The 23,700-nt window shown below is 39.4% G+C and overlaps 2 protein-coding genes across 8 annotated transcripts; one reads left to right on the top strand and one right to left on the bottom strand.

The window, feature by feature from the left end:
* Positions 1 to 1,086: 1,086 nt before the first annotated feature.
* hpn (hepsin) lies at positions 1,087 to 15,598 on the bottom strand. 5 transcript variants are annotated; one of them, XM_027001194.3, is made up of 13 exons: positions 15,297 to 15,598; positions 14,759 to 14,873; positions 8,017 to 8,118; positions 7,506 to 7,547; positions 7,236 to 7,365; positions 6,789 to 6,905; positions 6,604 to 6,644; positions 6,211 to 6,376; positions 5,734 to 5,930; positions 4,087 to 4,182; positions 3,187 to 3,329; positions 2,864 to 3,028; positions 1,087 to 1,451 (listed from the first exon to the last, which is right to left on the bottom strand). In XM_027001194.3, exons 2-13 carry the CDS (start codon positions 14,775 to 14,777, stop codon positions 1,398 to 1,400), a joined length of 1,272 nt encoding a protein of 423 aa, XP_026856995.2. In that variant the 5' UTR covers positions 14,778 to 14,873; positions 15,297 to 15,598; the 3' UTR covers positions 1,087 to 1,397. The 5 variants fall into 5 exon arrangements, with proteins under 5 accessions (XP_026856995.2, XP_081570749.1, XP_081570754.1 ...); XM_081714623.1 differs by lacking the exons at positions 14,759 to 14,873; positions 15,297 to 15,598 and adding an exon at positions 9,075 to 9,364 and having other exon boundaries at positions 8,017 to 8,153; XM_081714628.1 differs by lacking the exons at positions 14,759 to 14,873; positions 15,297 to 15,598 and adding an exon at positions 9,164 to 9,298 and having other exon boundaries at positions 8,017 to 8,153.
* LOC113571955 (cell surface A33 antigen) lies at positions 11,576 to 23,531 on the top strand. 3 transcript variants are annotated; one of them, XM_027001188.3, is made up of 6 exons: positions 11,576 to 11,925; positions 16,636 to 16,706; positions 17,037 to 17,423; positions 21,713 to 21,979; positions 22,093 to 22,174; positions 22,275 to 23,531. In XM_027001188.3, exons 2-6 carry the CDS (start codon positions 16,652 to 16,654, stop codon positions 22,327 to 22,329), a joined length of 846 nt encoding a protein of 281 aa, XP_026856989.1. In that variant the 5' UTR covers positions 11,576 to 11,925; positions 16,636 to 16,651; the 3' UTR covers positions 22,330 to 23,531. The 3 variants fall into 3 exon arrangements, with proteins under 3 accessions (XP_026856989.1, XP_035382330.1, XP_081570781.1); XM_035526437.2 differs by having other exon boundaries at positions 22,090 to 22,174; XM_081714655.1 differs by lacking the exon at positions 22,093 to 22,174.
* The last annotated feature ends 169 nt before the right edge of the window (positions 23,532 to 23,700 follow it).

Below are 23,700 nucleotides of genomic sequence, written 5' to 3'. Positions count from 1 at the left end.
CTATTAAATATCTATGAAGTAACTTTTATAGTAAAATGCCTAAATTACAGTATAGCAGCTCATAAAACAATCAGAAATTAAACTTATTAACAATTAAACATGTCATTGCACAGTATTCATATTTACAACAGTGAACACAATACTAAGCAACAATACTGATTGCTGCATCAACACTACTGCTGCTAAATAAAGCAGTCTTTGGTTTTAGGTTTTTACATTAATTCCCACTCTTTCATGTCTGTTAACAAAGAGGAAAACAAAACAAAACAAACAAACAAAAAACACAAAGGATAGAGTTTTCACCCCCAAAATATAAACACTGTAGGCAGTTACCTCCAGGCCTTAAAGAACATGCTCCCAAGTCAAATATATATTGTGCCACATTTGAACAGACACAGCTAAATGTACATCATCATAAAAGCCTATGTAGGAAGCTCCATGTGTCTCCATTATATATGATGTCAGGGACCTTGAATTGCCTGGTCTATGTTAGTATATGTTATTCCATAAACGTCCTTGCTGGCTCTGAAATGCCCTTATACCTAAAACATCTTTTTGCCCAGTCTTGCAGCCTACTGCATCATATCTAAAGTACCATATCTAATTAACCAAATGCAATAAACTGCATTTATAGATTTATCATAGACAGTAATGTCAATTAACCACTATCTAGTTAGCGATATTGATTCCGTTGAGCAGTTTCCATCATTCCAAAGTATATTCCAGTACTTGACAAGTATGGACGAATAAAAATGATTCTTAATTTAGTTAGACTGTTTAGTCCAAATGTTCTAACTCATCTGTCTATACTTTAAACTATCTATAGTTTAAACAAGCATTTCAACTTTCTTTTTGTCAATTTTGTAAGATATGTGAAAAATAATTCCAAAATCAATTTCCAATTCCAGCAAGTCGGTGAAACACGTGTATTAAAATGGACGGCACTTTGCTACTACATAAAAAAATAGAGTTTAGATAATTTTTCTTGTCATATAAAATTTTCTGATAGTAAACACTGGCATTATTGTCAATAGTCAATTTTCATCAGAAACTTCTGTATTCAGGACTGTTAAAGTTTGCAAAATGGTTTGGGTTTTTTTGTTTGTTTTTGTTTTGTTTTTTTAAATGTATCTTGCAAACCATGCATTACACTATTAGGCCACATCATATGTTACAGACATTGCCTTCCATAAGCATTGCTTCATGGTGACAATTTTCAATTCATTTAGTAACATTGGACTGAAATGTATGATTCAGTTATGGCAACGCAACAGAAGAGGGTATTGGCTTTATGCTGTGATCGTTTCTCTGTTGGCCTTTAGGATGGCTCGTTGTCCATGGCAGCAACACACAGCAGATGTGATCCTTCAGCTAAAACTTCTTCAGGTCTTAGTGAGCTATGCTGTGGCTGCTCGAGCCATTTTATGGACTCCTGGGGAATTCTCATATGTCTGGGAACAAGGAAGGAGACAAAATTGGAAAAAGATGGAAAACGGACACAATGGGCACGATTCATAAAACCTCACAGTAATCACGCTACGTCATGTAAAATGTGCGGAACAGCATTTAATGCCTATTCATAAAGTTCCATGGCAATAATTAACACACCAGTGTCAAGTTACAACTGTGCTAAATTCACCCATGTCCTAGGTGAAAACTAATCAAAATCAACAGGTAAATGAGGCCACACATATTAATGACTCAAGCCAAGCGACAGATGACTGTGGTGAGACCAGTGGTATGCTGAATACTGCATAAAAATGCAACCTATCTGTAACACATCTGTTCCCAAGACAGGAACTGAATGGGTGCACTGAGCTGATGACTTCTAAATCATGGCAGAGTAGCAAAAGTGAATATCTCCCCAGTCTTTATCTGTTGATAATTTACTTGTCTGTAACACCTAAATTAGCATTTCTCATGGCTTGTTTATAGCACTCAGAGACTTTGCTCAAGCGAGCTATCTTTTTCTTCATAAACTCCTGCTATTGCAGTTTGTCATCGCAACCACTCCAAACAGACCAAAAAGCTGCTTTTAAATGTGTGAGTTAGCTAAATGGGTGAGAGAGCAGAATTTTGTTGATGCTTGCATGTGTGACAAAACACTGTTAGAGAAAAGATCGTCCACTCCACATCGTCTTCTTAACGGAAAATTTACTGTTGGACAGATTTAGATGGTATTTTTTGCAAAGCAATATTCTATATGTCATATCGCAAATTAGCACAAAATGGGTTAGCAACATATGTCAAGCAAATGGTAAAATACATCAACAATCCAGCATAATGAATAAGGAAATAAATTACTACAGCTCTATGTGCTATTAAGTGTTAAATCTGGTGTAGGGTTTTATGAATTTTGTCCTTTGTGTCAAATTCATTGAGAGTCAAGTTAATTGAATAGCTCACTGTAATTGTTAATCATCCATTAATTCTCTTCCTTTTTTCATTTTAGAATCACAAGGCTGATCAATGACTGTCCCAATATGCATGTCATGACTGTCTTGCCTGGCTTAGTTCTCTCCTGTTACTGCTCTGTAATAACCTGCCCTGTCTCCGCCCCATTTGGCTCCACCCTGGCCAGAGCTCTGTGCTTCCTCCACCTGTATGTTCAGACTGCCTTGGAAAAGTTTAACAATTTATATTTATGTGAATTGTGTGAATGTGCCTGGATTCATCTAAGCACATTTAAAACAGTACTCTGGGACATCTGAGATTGGTCAGGATGTTCATGGCACATAATAAAAAATTATTAGCTACATTATTGTCTTATATTAATTTATTGTTGCAACCTTTTGCATTATTGGTATTGCAAAGGCCAGTAGAAGGATTTAAAAACAATATATTGTGCAGCTGTGCTACTCACCCTCATGGCGCTGGAGATCCAGGGCAGGAAGCGGGAAACTCTGGTGTAGACACCCGGTTTCTTGGCCATGGCACAGCCCGTGCCCCAGCTCACCACACCAAGCAACCTGTAGCGGCTTGTCTTAGACAGAGAGTCAGCTGCCACAAAGGGGCCACCACTGTCCCCCTGAAGGCAAACAAATAAACAGTAAACAAACAAACAAACGAGTTAATATGAAGTGTTCCATAGTGCAATGGTAAATTCAGCATTAGAATGATTTATTAAATTAATGGCGCCATCTGGTGTCTGCAGATTGAAACTTTGGAAAACCGGTGACAACGTACCTGGCAGGAGTCAGTTCCTCCCTTCTCATAGCCAGCACAGAACATTGTGGTTGTGACCTGGTTGTCATAGTAATCAGGAGCGTTGCAGACAGCATCACTTATGATGGGGATATGTGCTTCTTGGAGAATATTGGCTTGTGTACCTGAGAATGAGAGAGAAAGAGTGAAAAAGAAAGGTAAAGAGAGAGAATAAAAGAAGAGAGATGAAATAAGAAAGAAGTGGAGCCATCAGTAGGATAAGAAGCTCATCTCATCTACGGACCCAAATTCATAATTTTCTGCTTGAAGTCATCACTCATTACTGTTGCACTAGAACAGTGTGTCCAGTATTTCCAGGTTCTGGAGTAGCTTTACCCTGCACATTTTAATGCACATTTTAATCCATTTTTAAACTCATAATGGACTGGTTGATTAGCTGGTGAGTTAAGTCAGGTGTGTTGGGAGCAGGGAAAACAATATAATATGTAGTTCAGAGGATCTCCAGGACAAGGAGTAGCAAAGCTCTCCTAGAACAATGATACAGTTAAAACATATAAAGAACATCAGCAGAGAGAGAGAGAGAGAGTTTGTGTGTGTGTGTGTGTGTGTGTGTGTGTGTGTGTGTGTGTGTGTGTGTGAGAGAGAGAGAGTTTGTGTGTGTGTTTGTATATGTTAGAGAGAGAGTTAGAGAGAGAGAGAGAGTTTGTGTGTGTGTGTGTGTGTGTATGTGTGAGAGAGAGAGTGAGTTAGAGAGAGAGAGAGAGAGAGAGAGAGAGAGAGAGAGAAAGAGGTTACTGCAGCTTCTAGCCAAGACATAGTTTTAGAGACAAAACACTGGTGAAAGGTGTTGTCCCAAATATTAGGCAGGCTCCATGTGTCACAGATTGTATTGTGCATGAGGAATCATTAGCAGTAACATACCATAATACTCCACGTTTCCCCAGCCGGTCACTGTGCCCATCTGGCCGTCTACCAGTCTCTGGCCGTATGTAGGCAAACACACCGGCTGCACGTAGTCTGCCATGCAGAAGAAGAGCACCAGACAAAGATGTGTTAGACTAACTCCAGACTAATACCAGCACTAAGAGACTAAGACCAATACCAGACTAATATAAGCATCTAAAACCAGCGACACCTGTTGACTGGAGATCTCAAACTTTTATTCTACCATCATGCTTGCAGGTCTTTTTCAGGCCTATATCACTGTTGGGATAAAAGCGTATGCTACAGGTCTGACAGAATTTCACAGTATTATGCATGGGCTATACTTAAGCCCACAAAATCACATATTTGCAGGATAGCATAATGGTGGGGTTTAGCAGCTCTAATGACTTTATTTCAATAATGTTATATAATGATGATAATGACATTCCCCTTGTGTGTTAGGTCAGGTGAATTATATATAGGATCAATTCTGGGATGCTCTGAAACTGACTTACACATTCTCTGAAAAACAGTGGTAAATCACTGTTTTGTGGCTTTTCACATATTTGTAACAGGAACAGCTCAGGGACAGAATCAAAGGAGGGCAAGAGTGTATTTGGGTGCTATTTCCATCTATGTAGCACGTACCCCTGATTTACGGTAACGAGGTTATTTTCTGTGTTGCAGAGATCTCATTAGTGAAATCAGGTGGCCTTGTGGGGGGCTGGAAAAACGTCTGTAGCTTTCTGAAACAGCTTCAGACAGATGTGCCAATAAACTGCTATGAGTGATAAAGGGAAGGTACTTATTGACGCTTCCTTAGCTTTGGCTCCAGAACTTAGTGGCCCATCAGTCCTTGTGCCATTTGACACCCTCTCTCTGTTCGCAGGCAAGAGACCTGATTGGTGCATCAGTGAAGGGAGGTCAGGACTGTTTCAAGTCGTTTATTGTGCCCAAGTGAATCAAATAACTGCACAGCTGGGAGGAGGAGGGGTTTAGCACAGCCAGCTGGTGTTCAAGATAAATGCCACCAAGGTACCCAGTTCCATGATGAAGTCTTAGCCAATCCTGAATCCTTTCAAATGTACCCCAAGCATCAGAAAGGAGACAATAGAGGATGTGTTTCTAAGCCTCACCTACATAAAACTGCACTGTTTGTGCATGTAGGCAGCTGTAGAACAATCTGTTCCCTCCACCACCATGTACTGAGGTGAGCATGCTGCACAACAGAGAAGTCCTCATTCTGTTTCTTCCGAAAAGCTCTGATAGAATTGTCTTTTGTTCAGCCCAGGGTTCGGCAGAAAAAGCACACTTTGTTCACTGGACTCCTGTGCAACCTGAGACTGAAGGGATGGACATTCCAGCATTCGGTAGTATCACTACTGGAAATCCCTCTAGTTTTGGCGAAATCCGCTGACGGAGCTGCCTTAATAGGGGTTCAGATATGCAGGATGTACGTGTTGAAGTTTCAGCTACTGAAATCCAGCTCCATCCCATCCCAGCTATTGAAATCTAGCTCCATCCATCTCAGCTACTGAAGTCCATCTCCATCTCTTTTATAAACTTCAGATTTATTTCAGTTAAAAGTAAATATTTCAATAACACACCAAGTGCACTACATGTCTGTTGGATGTGAAAGCTCACCAGTGAACTGCAGTGGTTTGGTTAGGGCCAGGACAGCGATGTCTCGGCTGTTGTCATCAATGTTGGCATCAACAAAGGGCAGATAGCTGCTGTGGTAGACAACTGTCCTCACCTCACCAATCACCACATTCTTGTGGATAGGGGTATTGTAGATAGAGCTCATCAGGACCCTCCATCTCGATACATGACGATATCTCCTGAAAATCCGTGGGCATGAGAAAAAGGTATATGTACATGTACAGCAGGAATGTTCAACTCCGGATATGGACATCAGCCACTCAGCAGAGTATGATTTCAACACACCTGGCTGCATTTATCAGATGAAACTGAAGGCATGGATTGACTGTATTAGATGTGTTAAGTTAGGGCTGGTTGTGGTATGGGTGTATGTGTGTGGGTGTGTGTTTGTGTGTGTTGTATGTTTATTTGTGTATGTGTGTGTGTGTGTGTGTGTGTGTGTGTGTGTGTGTGACTCACTCAGGGAAACAGTGTGCAGCACTGATGATCCAGAGGTCTGATATGATTGAGCCACCACATTGATGCACGCCGTCGTACTGTAGGCTGACCTGCCACGGCCAGGAGCCCTGCCGTGCATCAGCCCCACCCACGATCCTCTCCTCAGGTTGCATCCGCCGCCCACAGTCTGCATGCAGACAACAAACAACTCCCTCACAGCAAGCACAAGGTATGCCCGCAGGACAATGTGCCTGTTTATGAGTCCCTGTGTCCCTTTACAAGGACATTTTTCACTACTTGTCTTCAAAAGCAGTACTTTGTTTCCTGTGGTTATCAGGCGCTAACAGTCTTGGAATAATATACTATGTACTTGACTAGAGGAACATTTGAGTTGCAATACTTCCTCCGTCTTACCTTGACAAAGCACTTCAAGGATTTGTCCCTTTTCACATTTACTGAAACAGAGACAAAAGCTGCTTAGGACAATATCACCGTGTGTGGCACAGGTCTGACATTACTGAGGTTGAAATCATTCACTGCCGGGCTAACTTCTGACACGGAGTGTTGTTTATATGAACGGGTAGTGTGGAGGACCTTACCAAGGCTGCAGGGCAGTGCTTATCTTCTTTCCGTATGTTAACTCACTCTCTTTTACACAGAAAAACTCATGACCGCTACTGCTGTCTGGAGCACAGGTGACGGAAAAATTTATAGCCCTGGGAATGCAAGAGGGGGAAACCGTGTGAAGGGATGATGCAAGGCCATGCAGAAATGTTGAAAATCTTTATCCATCTGTCACTCCATCTTTTGGCTCCCTCTGGGTTTTTTTTTTACCTGACTTACCCCTTGTTTAGATGTGCTCTCTCGTTCTCTTACTCTTTCAATCTATTTTCTCTTCTTCTCCCTCTTCTCTCTCTTAGTTACTCACTTTCCAACATCTTCTCTTATTTGTGATTGTCCTTCTCTCTCTGTCTGTCTGTCTCTCTCTCTCTCGTTCCTTTCTCACTTTCACCTTTCCCCTGTCCATCCCCTCATCACTGCATTACCTCACAAAGCCCATTTCCTCACAGCTGATGGCGGCAAGTAGTTGATTGGCACTGGAAGAGCAGACATGTCTCCACCTCCTCTGGACAGAGTCAAACACCCTCAGCCTCTGGTCAGCCACGCTGACCTGCACTGTACCCGGGGATGAAGATGATTGTGCAGTACAAACTCCAACACTGATCATGTTATAACTCACAATTACATTTTTAAAGAATAACATTATGTTTTGACACAATACTGCCATTGGTTCATTTGCTATCTGAATACCTTACCATCATATAAACCTGTGTCTTCTGCTGCTCTTAAGTAGCTTACTGAAAAACAGACATGTTTTATTACTTCAACAAATGCAGAGCATTAAATGTAGCTTAATGCCAGATTCAATGTTCCATGAAAGTTAAAACTAATAACAAACGCTATATGCAACACCTGAATAAGTACTCAGCTCTGCATCTAGAGATGAACATTTGTGCAGAATGTAGTTGGGTAGTTCACCATCTCAGATCTAGGTGATCACATGCACTGCACATTTTGATATTTTCCCTTTGACACACCTGATTAAACTCATTGAGCAGTTACCAAACTCTTCATATGTGGATACAGATATTAAGGCAGGGAAACCAGAAAATGTACAGGTCATGGGTCCCCAGGACTAGGATATATTCTTAATTATAACACAACTGTTCCTTCTAATTAAGGTCTTTGGGAGCAAACACAAGCACCCTCATCCTAGACTATAGCTAAATGACTACATTTCCCAGAGAGCACAGCAGCATGTCTCACCCAGTGCCCAGATGGCGGCTCCCAGTCCACCCATTATGACCACAGTCAAACCTGCAGCGACGGCCGCTCGGCATGGGCTGCATATGGCCATCCCTGGTGCTCCTGTCAGAGAGACGCTAGCAGTTTTTTTTTTTTTCCTAACAGAGGAGCCAGTCAAAATAACGAGAAGTCAAAAGTGATTTTCACTGAAAGCTAGATTAGCCTGTAAAAAGAGAACAGTTCAACATATGTACTACTGCAGAGAGAAACAGAAGAAAGAGATCAATAGTCCAAAGTCAGCATTTCCATGGGTACAAAGCAAACTGCACATTTAATACCAGTGCAATACTCTCTCTGTCTTTCTCTCTCTCGATCTCTCTCTCTCTCTCACACACACACACACACACAGATACTGCAGACTGTGATGTCAGTCTGTACCAGTACAGAATATGTGGTATCTAGTAATGGTAATGGTCAGCTACATAAAGAATCACATGCTCTCATTTGATTTTATCGAGCATCTCAGTGAAAGTTTATTTACTGTCCAATAAACGTTCATATCTATAACAACCGAACACTTGCAAATGGCTACAAATATCTACAGAGGTTTCTTATTTCTTATCTAATTTCTTATACTGAGCAAAAACAGTTTAGTTTCTACCTGAAATATCACAAATTAACACATTTATCACATGTGGTTACCACAATTTTTTCCAGTTCCAATTGTATTTAATTTGCTCTTCAGACTGCATGAATACACAGTCCTACATCATAACCAGATAATCATCAGCACATTCTGGTATTGGATCCTGAGTTTCACGAGTTCATAGATGTCCAGAATAGTGCTACAAATTAACAACTGCCATATCTACCAGTTGGTAAAAATATCTCCCAAAGCTAACCTAAACCCCATCTTCAAGTATGCTGACCTTGGTACATTTAAAATTGAACCCTTTTCTCACTTTCTCAAACGGTTTTCAAAAGTAAGCCTTCTTTCCCAAATAAAGGCCCTTTTGCCAAAGTGTAGAGCTCTCTTACACACATGCACACAGGTTTATAATATGGAGTGACATCATTACCTGGGTCTTAAGGTAGCTTTTTGTGTTGTAATCAAGAGCATCATCGAGTGACCTTTTCTAGACCCAAAGCAAATTATAATACCACAAACCTGAATCTGAACCCTGTAGGAGCAGACCATGGGAAATGTCTCGATGGAGACATGCAGTGGTTCTTTGCCTGTCTCCAACTCTGCTTCTTTTTCACCAAAGGAAACCCAAGACTCCTGCCTTGTTGTTAAATAGAACGGAACATCAACAACACACACCCTGTTGGACAAGGGGCTGGACTTCCCATTTCCCTGGCAGAACATCAGGGGTACTACAGTACAATGACAAGACTTTCACAATGTTTGAACAGGTGTGTTTTTTGGAGGCATCTGTAATATCACTGAGTGGGGTTGCACTAGCTTATTCACTGCAGCCAATCAAGCGAGGTCTAATGACCAGATTCCCAAAGGTAGCTAGCTGTTAGGGCCAGTTTTCAGACCTGATTAAGCCTAGACTTAAAAATAATTCCAATGGGGATTTAAAATTGGCACTGCAATTTGGTCTAAGTCTAGACCATTTTCCATACCCAAAAATGTGCTTCATTATTTCACAGAGGTTTTCAGAATATTTTTTTCAAAACTTTTTGTCTGGCTTCAAACAAACCTTAATAAAGGCTCTGAGGCAGAAATCAATGAAAAGCTCATAAATAGTATTATTAAGATTATAAATTAACCTTGCTCATTTTCAAACAAGTACTATACACTCACTAGCCACATTATTAAAAATATCTAACTTGTAAGGACACAGTTTGTGTTAGCAAATATTAGCCAACCTCCAGTCTATTAGTGATCATATTCTGACGATGGAGCTGGTGTCAGATGGATTTTGAGGGTGAAGGACCACCCTAGACCCATTGATGACGTGGAACACATCATCTGGCAATCCACCAATACCACAGCATTCCTGAAGTCTCAATAAACTCCAGGGATGGCTGTGGACAGTATGCTGACAATTTGTTAACAGTGGTCCACCAACCAAATCAAATTCAGGCAGCAGTGGTCCTGTGATTGCAAGCAATCAAAGTTTAAAGAGGGTGTCTGATGTACAGTGTATACTAAAAGACGGGCTACAGTCTGAACTAAATATGTAAAACCATTTAAGATGCAGAGGTGTACATAATAAAGTGTCTAGTGACTGTGGGTACAAAATAGGTGTTTGTGCTTTGACAGGCAGATATCAAGTCAGTCTAGCAGTGAAATATAACATTTTCTTATAGACAACAACCAAAAAACATAATGAATGTGATATGAGTCATTTGGGAAACTTTCATAGTCCATATACTTTTTAGCATTCTAGTGAAAGCTTACAAGGAATCAGGCAAATATTAAAATAGCAATTATAATTACAAAAAAGGGGGGTGAGATATGATTTTTCATTGGAACTCAATACTCAACACTAGACATATTCATCAGTTCTGATGTTGCTCTCCGGGTAAGTAATAAGTAATTAATATACCTTTCCATGTTATAGCAGAGACATTGCAGTTATAGCAGGCAGGGTGTGCCACCCTGTCAGTGTGGAGGGGCGGTGGTGTGACATCACGATGCTGGTCCAACATCGTGATGTCTGTCAGCCATCGACAATGATCAATGACATTACCTATCATCCCAACCCTACTGTCCATAGTAGGTTAAATTTCCTACTTTACAACACTGTCATGTATCAACTTGCATGCTTCCTTAAATTGTTATTATTTTTATCTATCAAAGGAAAGGAATCAGAAATTGTATGGTCCATCCAAAAGGTACACACCACCACAGTAAACAGAATGCCAAAATAGTGCACCATTCAGATTTTCATGCCATTTACCATCACAAACTTTACAACTCATGCATGACCCATTGATTAGGCAGCGTGTCCAAGCTGTTTGTACGTGCACTAATAGTACAAGTACATACTCATAAAACAACAACATGGCACGTTGGAGCATGGAGGATGCAGCATGCAGTTTTGAACACAGCATTTAACTTCCTGTGGACTAGCCCCACAATCTGAACCAGTGACCCAGCCTAGTGGCTGACCTGGCCCTCAACACCTGAGTGCAATTAGCACGTTTAGACAGTGGAGGCTTTGTATGGGTGAATTAGCCACAACTGAATGACTGACATACAGTAATTACAGGCAAGCTCAAACTGCATGCTCCTCACTTCACCAAGCAGTACCAAAATGCTTGTTAAATTTGTTTGGGGGGTTGTGGCCAAAGCCATTACAAACCTTATCAGACAATGCAGACCTGAATGTAGTCTACTTCAAAGAGATGCACATCATATGCAGGAAGTCAGTATTTCATCGGGCACAGACGTGTGTGTGTGTGTGTGTGTGTGTGTGTGTGTGTGTGTGTGTGTGTGTGTGTGTGTGTGTGTGTGTGTGAGACTGTGGGAGAGTATGTCTTTAGTGAGTCATAGACATTTGACTCATATGTTCCCTGAGCCCAAGTTCCAGTGAAGGCACTTAATGCTCTATTATGGTCTAAATGAATCCACTGCACACATGACTCAGACTTTGTCCAGTTTTATGAATCAATAAAGCATAAGCACATCCATAACCAAGATCATTCCAAACAAAATTCATATGCCACAACCTCCAGGCATCATTTTGTCAGATACATCATTTAAAGTCCAATTCAAGAATGACTTGGAAAAAAGAAGAAGAGTGTGTGAACTCCCTGTCAAAGTTATCACTAATCCAGACTTTGCTGTGTCATCAGACAACAGTGACACACCTATGTAGTCAGGTTTCATTGGAGAACAAGCTAAATTTGTTTATTATGAATCTCTTCCTAGGGCACAAATGACTTTTTTCATTTCTCAGAGCATTCCTTGAGGTAAGTCCACTATGATTCACTCCACACACAATCAATTTCTTAGTAAACTAACTTAATCCAACTTGGCTACTTTACAAGACATAATATATAATGCAACTGGTTTATTTAGCCTAGTATTATGGTGTATGCACCGCTGTAAAGTTAGCTGGCGTTCGATATTCACCAACCTCAGATGGCTTAGTTAATAAAAATAACAACAAAAAATGTACACGCTAAAACATTTATTAGAATTTATACTTATTGTGAAGTTACTGCCACACAACGCCTTTTAATATTGGTAACATTACAAGATTCGACACCCGTTTTACCGAAAAGAATACACCACGATAAACGCTTCTACACAGCGAGATATTTTCAAAATAAAGGTCAAATTCCTCTACACACTACTCAAATTACAATTCATAGTTCAGGTTTGTGTAAAAAAAACAAAGGTGCTATAGAAAACATAAAGAGTTAGATTTTTGAAGCATTTAATAATTAAAAGGAAAATTTATTGTCTGTGTTTTACACTGAAGGGATGTGAAAAGACCCACTACAAAATCACATAACCTACAATACCATTAGTAGGCCTATATTAAATGATTAAATGAAGCAATGAATATCAAGTGGAGTTGTAGATATATGGTACTGCAGAATATAAGAACTCTTTATACAACCACATGGTCTATGTTCAAGGACACCCAAGGAGTAAACATGAAATGCATAGTTGAAAATAGTTAAACTATTTTGTGAATTTTGGTTATATTACAGTTCTCTGTTGTTTCATACTGAAAAGGCTAGGGAAGATATAGACTTTACTATAGACACACATGGGCCAAATGCATGTCACACGCAGTGAATACAAATAATGTGCAGCTAAAGATAAGGAACAAGTCATTAATAATTACATAATGTTAGATTCCTAACATGTGGTTATAGTGATTGCCTCTTCTGTGTGCTCTGACAATAGAAAACAAAGGCAATCTATCATTTGCTTTCAGGATTTACTTAAATGGTTCACATGTTCAGCTGTCATACAATTCATGACTTATTATGTGCACTTTAACACAGTCCTGAAAAGGGGTCATGTGGTGTTACATTAATTGCCTATTCTATGTGGCTAACCCAATGCAAATTATAGGAGATATGAGATAAAATACATTTTAATAAATAAGTAAATTATTTCAGATGTTCAAACGCACAAATGAAATGTATTGCTCCTTGTATGTACTTAAATATGTGCTTCAAATGTGGAATGTGTGTCACGTGGGGTTACAAAATTTGCTTACTCTGTGTGGTGCTCCAGTGTAAACTATAGTAAACATTTCATGTGTTTTCACAAATTATGAAAATATGTCATGTTCAATTGCACATGAAATATGTTTCACCATTAGTGTACTTTAACACAGGACTGAAATAAGTAGTTTAGGTCATGATTTTACAGTAAATCCTATCATCTTTTATCAAAATGCAAATGATTAGAAATCTGATATTTAACCCTTTTTGTCAAATAATATAAATCTTCATGGTGTCTGGGTCATGTGGGATTACAGTGACTACCTTCTCTGTGTAGTGTAGTCAGTCTGTCAATACAACACAGGAAATCTGACATATAATCCATTTACTGATTTCACATGATCAACTATATAGGGAATTTATTGCTCCTTGTGTATACCTCAATGTTACATGGTCCACTGCACAAGAAATAAGTTGCTCCATGAGTGTCCTTCAAAACAAACCTGAAATGGGGCATCTAGGTTGTGTGTTTCCACAATGAGCCTTATCTTCTTTACTCTTCCAATGGAAATTAAAGGAACTCTGACATAAAATTTACTTTCAGAAATTAGTTAATTGTTTGACCTCGTTCTGCTGCACATGAGCTACATTGCTCTTTGTGTGTAGTTCAATGCAGGTGTTGAAGTGAGGAGTCTTGCTCATATGAGTTTAAAGTGAGCCCTATTTTCATATATTTTGGTTAAGGGTTCACATGTTCAACTGCAGGTTCAACCAAATGCATTACCTTGTTCATTGAATGCCATGATCTACTAAATGTTACTAAAAGTTACTAAATGTTTTACGATTGCAACTGCACTTGATATTCATTGCTTCCTGAATATGCTTTAATATAATATCATAATAGAATTCTAAGTTATGTCCTTCTGTAGTGGGTCTTTGTTTTTTCATATCCAATCAGAGTAAGCACGTGAAATCTGTGATGTATTTTCCCCCAAACAGGTAAGTGAATTTGACTTTTATTTTGAAAGGACGTCACGGTATTGAAATTCGTTTTTGTGCATTGGTAAAGCACGTATTGTAATTTTATCAGTATTGAAAAGCATGTGTATTTTCTACAATTTTTTAAATGACTAGGCTATCTTTGCAATAATATGTGACGAATATCGAACACTGAGCCAGCTTTACTCCAGTGCTATAACACATTAGGAAAATGCGTCAGATCAGTCTGTATAGGTATTTTGAGTGACAAGTCTTGGATACAAGGTTGCAAACTGCGAGTGTGATATTTTTCGCAGATGCTGACTGAATATAATCTTAAATGGTTAATGTTTAATTGGTGAACCACTCTAAAATTGGCACTTTCTTCGAGGCCGTGGACACTTGCATTCATATAGCTGTTTTATCAGATCCTGTTGACAAATAGTGACATTACTTCGTCAGGTTAAACAACCTCTAACCTTGTTACAGTACTAATAATCAGATATAAAACGGAGTCTGTACAAAACAGGTCCACTCCACGAATGGACACTAACTCCATTAATATTTAACAGCTTTGACTCGTCCGACGTCTGCTGTCAAAAAACAGAGAAAAGGTATTTTTTCTGTTTTCAGAACTCACCTATCTTTTTCTCTGTCATCTTCAAAACGAAAAACAGAGGAAACTAAAACTAAAGAGGATGGGGTCCTCCCGAAAACGTCTTTACTACGACCAGTGCCTCTTTTTCGTGATTAGCCTGCAATGATTAAAAAGAAATCACCCAAATCAAACTCCAAGTAATGGAGAAACACGGGTTAAATAAGTTAAATAAACCAAAGGGCAACCAAAGTTACAATTTTCAAAAGCACATTCAATTAGCTAGATCAATTATTTTCAATGTTGTGAATTTTTTTTAGCGTTTAAAAACATAAAAGCCTTAAAACATATAAACTTCATTTCCAGTTGATGTGTTTTGTGAGGTCCGCTAGCACATTAACCCAATGTGGATGAGTATTGGGAGGCCCAGACGCAAAATTTCTAGTGCAGTGACGCGAAAAATTCAAGGAAATAAACACACAAGTTTTCCTTTACTCAGTTAAACGTATGGAGTAGCATATTACTGTTTACACGTTTTTATCTTGTTATAATCGTGCCTTGTTACAGGAATATAAAGACTCACCTTTTATTCGCAGCAAGTGTCGGCATGAAGTCCTGAACCCGAAACAAACAAAAAGTTGGAAACGAAGCTTATTCTCAATACATCCACGCTGACATTTAGGTTTCCCCTGAGTCTCGAGTGTTCTATTTTCTTTCAAAAGGGCCTTTTCTCAAGCAATCACGACAAGCGTTCTCACTCTTTACCAGCTATTCTTCTAACTGTTTCGAAATCTGCTTCTTCCCAAGGGCCAAGTATATTGGCAGGGTTTGGGTTTAGGCTACAGGTGTTTTTGCCTCTGAAAGCACGACCATTCCTTTACTCATGAAACCGCATCTCGCGTACTGCCAGCTGTGTAGAGGAATGGCCCTTTCTAACAGACCACGTCACGTTATGATAAGATTAAATAAGCTTAATAACTGGCAGTACTTTGAAAACACAGAACTAATTAGTACTTAATAAATCCGACAAATTAGTGCTTTTAAATAGGAATATTTATTCACATTATATAATTATTATATAATTACAATACAAGCCTACAGCATTTAGTTCAGAAATTTCTCAACTACTTCAAAGTTTCCAATAATTTAGCAGGAACAAATGCAAGATACTTTAGGAGGAAAAATATGTACAGATCCTGTAGTCAGAAATCTCACACACTGGCAGTGATGAAGGTGTTTAAGCAGCAGTCACTGAGGTCATCAAGGTCAGCAATTAAGATATAAAATGTATGTCAATATACTATATCAAGATGCAGTTCTCTACAACTACAGTCAATATTCATCAAGGTAAAACAATATAAAATATACTACACTCAATATACATTATACTGCAATACATAATGCATTCAAGATACATTACACTACATTATGTACAACGACCAAAATTCAGTACATTACAATATTTACTATAAACAAGATACAATACATTACAATATCTGCTACACTCAAGATGTAATACATTACAATATATACAACTCTCAAGATACAATGCTGCAATATGTACTACTCTCAATATAAAATGCATTACAATATATTCTCTATTTAAGATACAATGCACTAATATATACTTCTCTCAAGATATAATATGCTACAATATATACTGCACTCAAGATTCAGTACACTACGATATCTTCTAAACTAAAGATACAATACACTACACGCAAAATACAATGCATTGCAAAGCACAATCAGCATGCAACACATAATATATATCAAGCTTCCACAAATGACAACTATGAATGTGAAAGACAGCCTTGGCAGTGTTGTGGTTATTTCCTCAAACAACAACCTGAAAATGAGAAGTAAAATGTCACAATCTTGGTTTCTGAAACATTCTGTTCTCCCCACAATTCAAAAACTAGTTGAGAGCGAGCTGAAATGGGTGTGATTCATCTTAAGAGTGAATGGCTGTGGACATCTCTGGTGCTCTCAGGTGAGGCTAAGTTCACAATTTTATCCTTTTGCTTACCACACATCAAACACTGAATTAACACCTACAGTGGATTCATATTCCACGCTGAAGATGGTAGATCCACGCTTGGGTTTGTGATGTGCACCTGTTCTACACAGAAAGTAGCATTTGCATCTCAGCAGAAAATTCCTTTCAAGATTAGGTGTATATTAAAAAAATAGAAATGTTTAAAGAAACATTTAAGTTGCGTGAGGGACAATTTCTAATGGTTTAATCAATGGATGTTAACGAGCTTTTCGTGTTGCTGTAATTTACTTGTTTGTTTGTTTTGTTTTCTTTCTCCATGTGCAGGCGTTCTTGCTGGCGACTGGGCGGTGCATGTTCCCAAGCATCCCATCCATGCCTCTCGAGGCTCCTCCGTGACACTACTCTGCACGTACGACTTCCCCGAGGATTCTGTGCTAGGAGGTCCTCCTCACAAAGTTCTCTCTGAGATGTGGTGCCGGAATCAGAGCTTTTGCATCACCCCCACGTACATCTACCACAGTGCCGGCATCTTCCCAGAGCCTGCGTACCAGGGCAGGGTGCGCTACCTGGGCACCACTGGTTCCAAGAACTGCACGCTCCAGATAACTGACCTGAGAACCACAGACAGTGGCATATATGTGTTCCGGTTTATCACTGATCACCCAGTAAGCAAGCTACCGGGCCAGAGGGGGCTGACCTTACAAGTGACAGGTGAGACTGCATAACATGAAGGCATAATTTTAAAAAGTACTCTGCTGTTTTAAAGGCTGTGTGTTGTGCATACCAAAGCAATTCCATTATTGTATCATGAAAAAATGAGGGTTTGGACTGAAGGATTTACAATTATGTGAAAAAAGAAAAAGCAGTCAGTTCACTGGACCATTGTGGTGATGTTTTTAATTATCTGTCGTTACGTGCAGCTCTGTCTTTAAACTCAAGGGGAATAAAAACATATCACTTTTTCCTTTAGATTTAAAGCAAATTGACTGGAATGACTGAACTCTAGACTATAACCATAGTGCCTCTAAAGAAAATAGCATAGCAGGTGGTATGATTTTGCAGTGGCATGTAGTTGAGCCCTTCTAACCCAGACAAAAAGCATATTTCATAAATCAGGTAAAATTTTAAAAAGACATCAACCAATTTGTATAGGCTACTTTACATATTTTGGTTACTATAGGGTACATTAAAAAGAAATTAGTTCATAAGTATGGCTCATTATTAGGACTCATTGCTGTGTACATGTCTACATGCCCATTCTGGAGATATTTTGAAGGGTTCTATAATGCAAATCTATTAGCAAAAAGACAAGAAATCTGAGAATGAAAATTATGATTTACACTATACTACTCACACTACACTACACTACACTACACTACACTACACAACACTACACTACACTCCTCAGTGTTCTGAAGAAGAGGTTACAGTAAAATATCATTATGTACATGCTACCTTAGCCAGCTAACGCCAAGAGGTGGCTATGAGTGAGACAGAAATAGTGGTGTATCTAATTGAAAAACCTTTTTCAAGGTTTTTCTTCAATGTAAACATCACAATAATGCAAGGTTGGTCAACTTCATCTATAAATTTTAACCAGAAAACGAAATGTCATGTACATAGTTTCTATAAGATGAACTATAAAAGGTCTGTTTGGCTAACCACTAGACGGCAGCATGTAAGCATATACAGTTGTTTTGTCAACCATAGTTGCATTTTGAAAGCTGCTGAGCCGTATTTTACAAAATACAAAATTGGGGGGGATTACAGGAAGGGTACCGACGTTATAACAACATGTACTAGCACAGTGTACTCTGCTATATATGTCAAATATATATCTCACAGTGTACCTTGCTATAGCACAGTGTACTGTGTGTGTGTTTTTGCTTTTTCCTGGAGACTTCCCCATTTCTGTTCTAGTACATGGTAGTAATAGAAAAGAGGGCTGAATCTAAATGTCAGACATTTCCTTCATGCCATATTTAGCTCATAACTCTTTACTCTAAATCCAATCTATCTACTGTTTGCGACCAGGCACATGCTCCATGATGTGAAAGAAAACTTGAGAGAAAACCTCTTATAATAAACATTTGATAACAGGTGCTGGAGCTCCACTGTGAAACTGTTCTGCACCTTCGCTGTTCTTCACCTTTTACTAAATATGTCTTAAAATGGTGACCTTCCACCCCCTAACCCATTATCTACCACTATTTGAATATTTTGGCCTTACCTCTGTATATGCCAGTAAGCTTGAGAAGGCATCATGATTGACAAGCAGTAGCAGAATACATGTACATGCATTGTCATAGCAACAAGCCCTGTACACAATAGGCCATTCACTTTACTCCACTTCTCACAGGTGGGATTCAGGTTACTGTTCTGTGACTACACTATATACAAATGTGCACACATGCACAAAAGGATCAAGAGGAGTTTAAATTATAGCTATACGCAAACTTGCTGATCCCAGAAATGTGGGATGTTTTGTTTTTTTTCTGGTAATATTTCAGTTTGGCTCATCTCTGTACATTTGAATTATGATCATAATTGTTGTAGCCCCAAACATGAACATAGGGCTGCACAAAAATTATGATAATGTTAAAATTTTGTACCTGTAGTACAGTTAAGACACACATAAGTAGCTTCCATATAATATAACACTGAAGACACATTGAATAGCTTTGTGAGTTAAAATGGTTCAGGAACAGCTTGCCCTAACCAGAATTCAGTAATAACATTTTTACACCACCGTTGATTCAGTTTCAGGATCCAAGCTTTTATTGCCAGGCCATGACACCAAACAACAAAGTTCTTACTTTATTATTCCTGCAGTCACCAGCGAGAGGTATTTATACAAAATATCATAATTAGAAAAAAGAAGAAAAAAGACATAAGACACATGTATGCTCTCAGTGATGCAAATATCAAGCAAGACTGTTGTATTAACTATGCCAAATGCTACCCATTTTGATTACAGGAGGCCAGTAGGACTAAACAGCACTTGGTAGTGCAATGAGCAGAGATCAGTAGTTATAGAGTGTTCATAAAGTGTGGTGTGCAACATTAGTGTGCAATGCTGCAAGTTCAGACAAAGCAGTGGTAATTACTGTCTGTAAACGTGTGGAGTCCAACACACACTGTGTGTGGGTAGTGGTACCATTGAGAGGAATGGGAAATTGAGAGGAATGGGTAGAAGTTGTTTACAAAACAGCTTGTGGATAATGGCTGTTGACCTCATTGTTCTTGCCACAATCTGTATCATCTGCCTGGGGGGAGCAGTACTGAAGGTGTTTGGGGGTGCACATTGTACATGATGATGTTGTGGGTTCTTCTAATGACCCTGGAGCAGCATATATCCTGCAGTGTAGAGAAGACTGCTCCTGACATGGACTGTGCAGTTCCCATACCCTACTGTGATGGACCTGGTGAAAATGCTGTTTATCATTCTCCTGTAGAAGTTGCTGATCATTTTGGCTGGCATGCCAAATTTCCTCAGCCTCCTCAGAAAGAACAGATGCTTCTGGGATTTCTTTATGTTGTGGTATGTGTCCAGGTGAGCTCCTTACTGATGTGAACTCCAAGGAATTTGAAGGAGTTGTGTGCTGTGTGCTGCTACTTCGCCCTCTTCCTTGGGCCAACCATCAAGTCCTTAGACTTATCTGCATTCAGGGATAGATTGTTGCTTTACACCATGCCACCTCTGCCGCCTCTCTCCTGTGTGTTGTTTCATACTGGTATTATACTGGGAGGCCACACAGTTATGTGTGAAGAGTATGTATAGCAAAGGGGCTCACCACACAGCCCCAGGGGGTCACTGATGTCATAGCCCATGTGCTGGATGTGCACCCATTTACACAAGGTGGGTGTAAGTCCAAGAATGCTGAGCTGTAATCAATGAACAGCTTTCAAACATAACTATCCTTGCCCTGCAAATGTTTGAGGGCTGTGTGGATGGCAGTGCTCTCAGCATAGTAAGTGTACTGGTTCTGATGGTAGGCAAGTTCCCCTGGATTCATGACTATCCTCTCGAAGCCATTCATCAAAACTGAAGTCATTGTGATGGGGTGATGGTTGTTAATGCAGGTCACTGTGCTTTTCTTCAGGAAGGCTGCAATGGTAGTGGACTTGAAGCCGGTGGGCACTAAAGCTTGTGCAAGGGACAGGTTGAATATATCCACTTATACATCAGCCAGCTCTAATGGGCAAACCCTGAATGCACAACCAGGGATGTTGTCTGGGCCAGCTGCCTTTCATGGGTTTATTCTCTTCAAAGCCTTGTTCACATCTGCCATTGACACTGTGAGCGTCCTGTGTGCTCCTTGTTGCCATAGGTCCTCTCAGTGGATCAGTGTGTTGAGGGCCTCAAAGTGAGCATAGAAATTGTTCCGTTAATTGTTCCACAGTGTAGTGTGGCATTTTAAGACCCACTTGCTCCTCTGCTGGTAATCTGTGATAAGACCCACCTGCTCCTCTGCTGGTAATCTGTGATATGTTGCACGCCTTGTCGCATCCACGTTTCACCCTGTATTGTCTACTGGTGGATGAATCTATGCAGGCCATATCTGGCCTTATTGTAGTTCTCAGCATTGCTAGAAACAAATGCAGTGGACTGAGTGTGTAGCATAGAGCAAACTTCACAGTTCATCCAGGACTTTTTGAATGGAGATTACCATGTAGTGCTTTGTAGGAATAATCTTCTCAGGTATTGATGAAGCCTGTAAAACTTGAAGCATCATCCTCTATATCTACAGTGCCATCCCCGTGGATAGCAGAAGTTCCAAACATTTCAGTTAGTACTATAAAAACAGTCCTGAAGCACATGATCACTTTGCTCAATCCAGACTTTAACATATCTGCTTATTGGGGGAACTTGTTTGAGGAGTTCACTTTGTGTCTTTTGTCTTTGTGTCTTTGTGAATTTTATTCACTTTATGGTATTCAAGCACAAATATAATATTGATATTATGCTACTCTTGCACATTCATCCACCTCTCTTTCAGATGGGCCAGTCACTTCAGTGACTGTCATTAGCACAGGTGAGATTGCTGAAGGCAGCTCACTCACTCTCACATGCACCAGCTACTCCACCTCACCTGTGATGAACTACACATGGTTCAAGACCAACGGCGCCATAACGTCATTAAGAGGCTCGGGCCAAAATTTCAGCATTGAGCGTTTGAGTTCCAAAGACAGTGGATTATACACCTGTATGGCCCAAAACAGCTGGGGCTGCCAGAATGCTACCATTCAGATCACCATCCAGAAAGGTAAAGTGTGCCACGGAGCTAGTCATTAAAATTTATTTTTTTCTTTCTTCTTGAGTATCAAACACAGGCTAAGGTATATTCACATATTAATTGGAGAAATATTTATATAGCAGGTAGCCCTGTCACCTTCATTGGCATTGTGTGTGGACTTGCCCTCGCATTGACTGTAATAACCATTATTGCTGCTTACAGAAGGTGAGGAAATGAAATATTTAATTGCACTTACTAAGTTAGGATAAACTAAGTTAGGATAAACTGGACAACAACATCAAAAAAATAAAACTCTTTCTTTCAGGCATTTGGTCTCGAGGTCACATCAGTCGGAGATTAATGCTCATGGATACCTTTGATTATGTACATCAACTGGCAGAAAACTGAACACCAGGCATAAGGACCCGATGCCCAGATCATCATGCCCTTGTAATTGAAACCTGGGATAGACCACTGTGAATGAAATTGGTGAATGAAACTGGAAATTAACTGGGAACTTGATAATTTTTTTTGACATTTGCATTTTATAGATTCTTTTCATCTCCTGATCAGTAGCCTTAATTTTTCCACATAAGGTTACTTTAAATAAAAATTTTATTATTATATCTGTAAGATGTAATATTTTAACAATTGATTTAATTTACTTTGAGTGCAGTCAACAAGTTGGACATAGAATACGTGTAACGCGTGGTGGCCCGAGTGCCGAAGGGCGAGGGGCAGGACGCACAGATTCCAGCGACGTGGACGAACATTTTTTAGCATATAAACACAACGGCGCTCACACCTATTGCAAACAAGGAACATGAAACGGTTAACATTAAACAGTCTCGATAAACAGCTACATTAATACATGACGTCAACAATGACCAACGATCCTGCACACTATGACGAGGGTTTAAATACATAGACAAGACGAGGTGTAGGTGTGTGCAGATGTGGCCACAAACGAGAATCCTCCCACTGCATGTGGCGGGCCAAACCACGTGACTCGCGGGAGGCGAGCGTTCCGTGACAATATGGATACATATCCTGTTATTATGATAATACAACTTTATAAATGCTTTTTCAACATTTTTTTTGGTTTGTAACCTGTAATCACACACATGCTACATATGTACAATGCACTGCCAAAAAAAAAAAAAAAAAAAAAAAAGTTAAAATTAGTTTGTTTCTTTTAGGCATTAATATATCCTTTAGTAGCATTCATGCATTTTGGATGATGGCAGTACTGGTGATGGTGATGTTGGTGGGATCTTATGTTATTCGTCTCCTCTTTCTGTTGACCTGTACTGTTTAAGTTGTACCACATTCATGCAGTGGATACATTTACCCATTATACCTCGTGATGTACCTCTGCAGTGCTCGGGGAGAGCAGCAGCAATTTGAAAACCAGATCAAGTGTTGGTTTAGAAAGAGCTCCTATTTTTATTTATTTATGTATTTTTAATGGCATATGGAAATGTATCAAACCTAGTCTATAACCATTGCTTTGTGACACAACTAGGATCGTGTTTTGAATTAAGGGAAATAAATATGTAAATTGATAAATGAATAAAGGAATAAATAAGTAGCTTTCAGCCACTTTTATGACTATTACACCATAGTTAGTATGCACTGTGCAGGTTCAGGAAGGGATGCAATGATATGCAGCCAAGGTATTATTGCAAGATCAATTTGATATGTGCTGAGTAAAGAGAACAATGTAATATTATATAACACAACACAATATT

This window comes from Electrophorus electricus, chromosome 1 (assembly GCF_041902795.1).
Source record: "Electrophorus electricus isolate QZ-2024a chromosome 1, ASM4190279v1, whole genome shotgun sequence".
Classification (NCBI taxonomy): domain Eukaryota; kingdom Metazoa; phylum Chordata; class Actinopteri; order Gymnotiformes; family Gymnotidae; genus Electrophorus; species Electrophorus electricus.
This window is presented reverse-complemented; position numbering and strand designations above follow the sequence as displayed.

Coding starts and splice junctions, on each gene's coding strand:
- hpn (XM_081714623.1), bottom strand. CDS start 9,364: ATGTTCTGCCAGGGAAATGGGAAGTCCAGCCCCTTGTCCAACAGGGTG. Junction 7,366..7,505: donor AGACACAGGTTTATATGATG/GTAAGGTATTCA, acceptor CCCCGGGTACAG/TGCAGGTCAGCGTGGCTGAC. Junction 3,029..3,186: donor GAGGAACTGACTCCTGCCAG/GTACGTTGTCAC, acceptor GTTTGCCTTCAG/GGGGACAGTGGTGGCCCCTT.
- LOC113571955 (XM_035526437.2), top strand. CDS start 16,652: ATGGGTGTGATTCATCTTAAGAGTGAATGGCTGTGGACATCTCTGGTG. Junction 21,980..22,089: donor TCAGATCACCATCCAGAAAG/GTAAAGTGTGCC, acceptor ATATTTATATAG/CAGGTAGCCCTGTCACCTTC. Junction 22,175..22,274: donor ATTATTGCTGCTTACAGAAG/GTGAGGAAATGA, acceptor TCTTTCTTTCAG/GCATTTGGTCTCGAGGTCAC.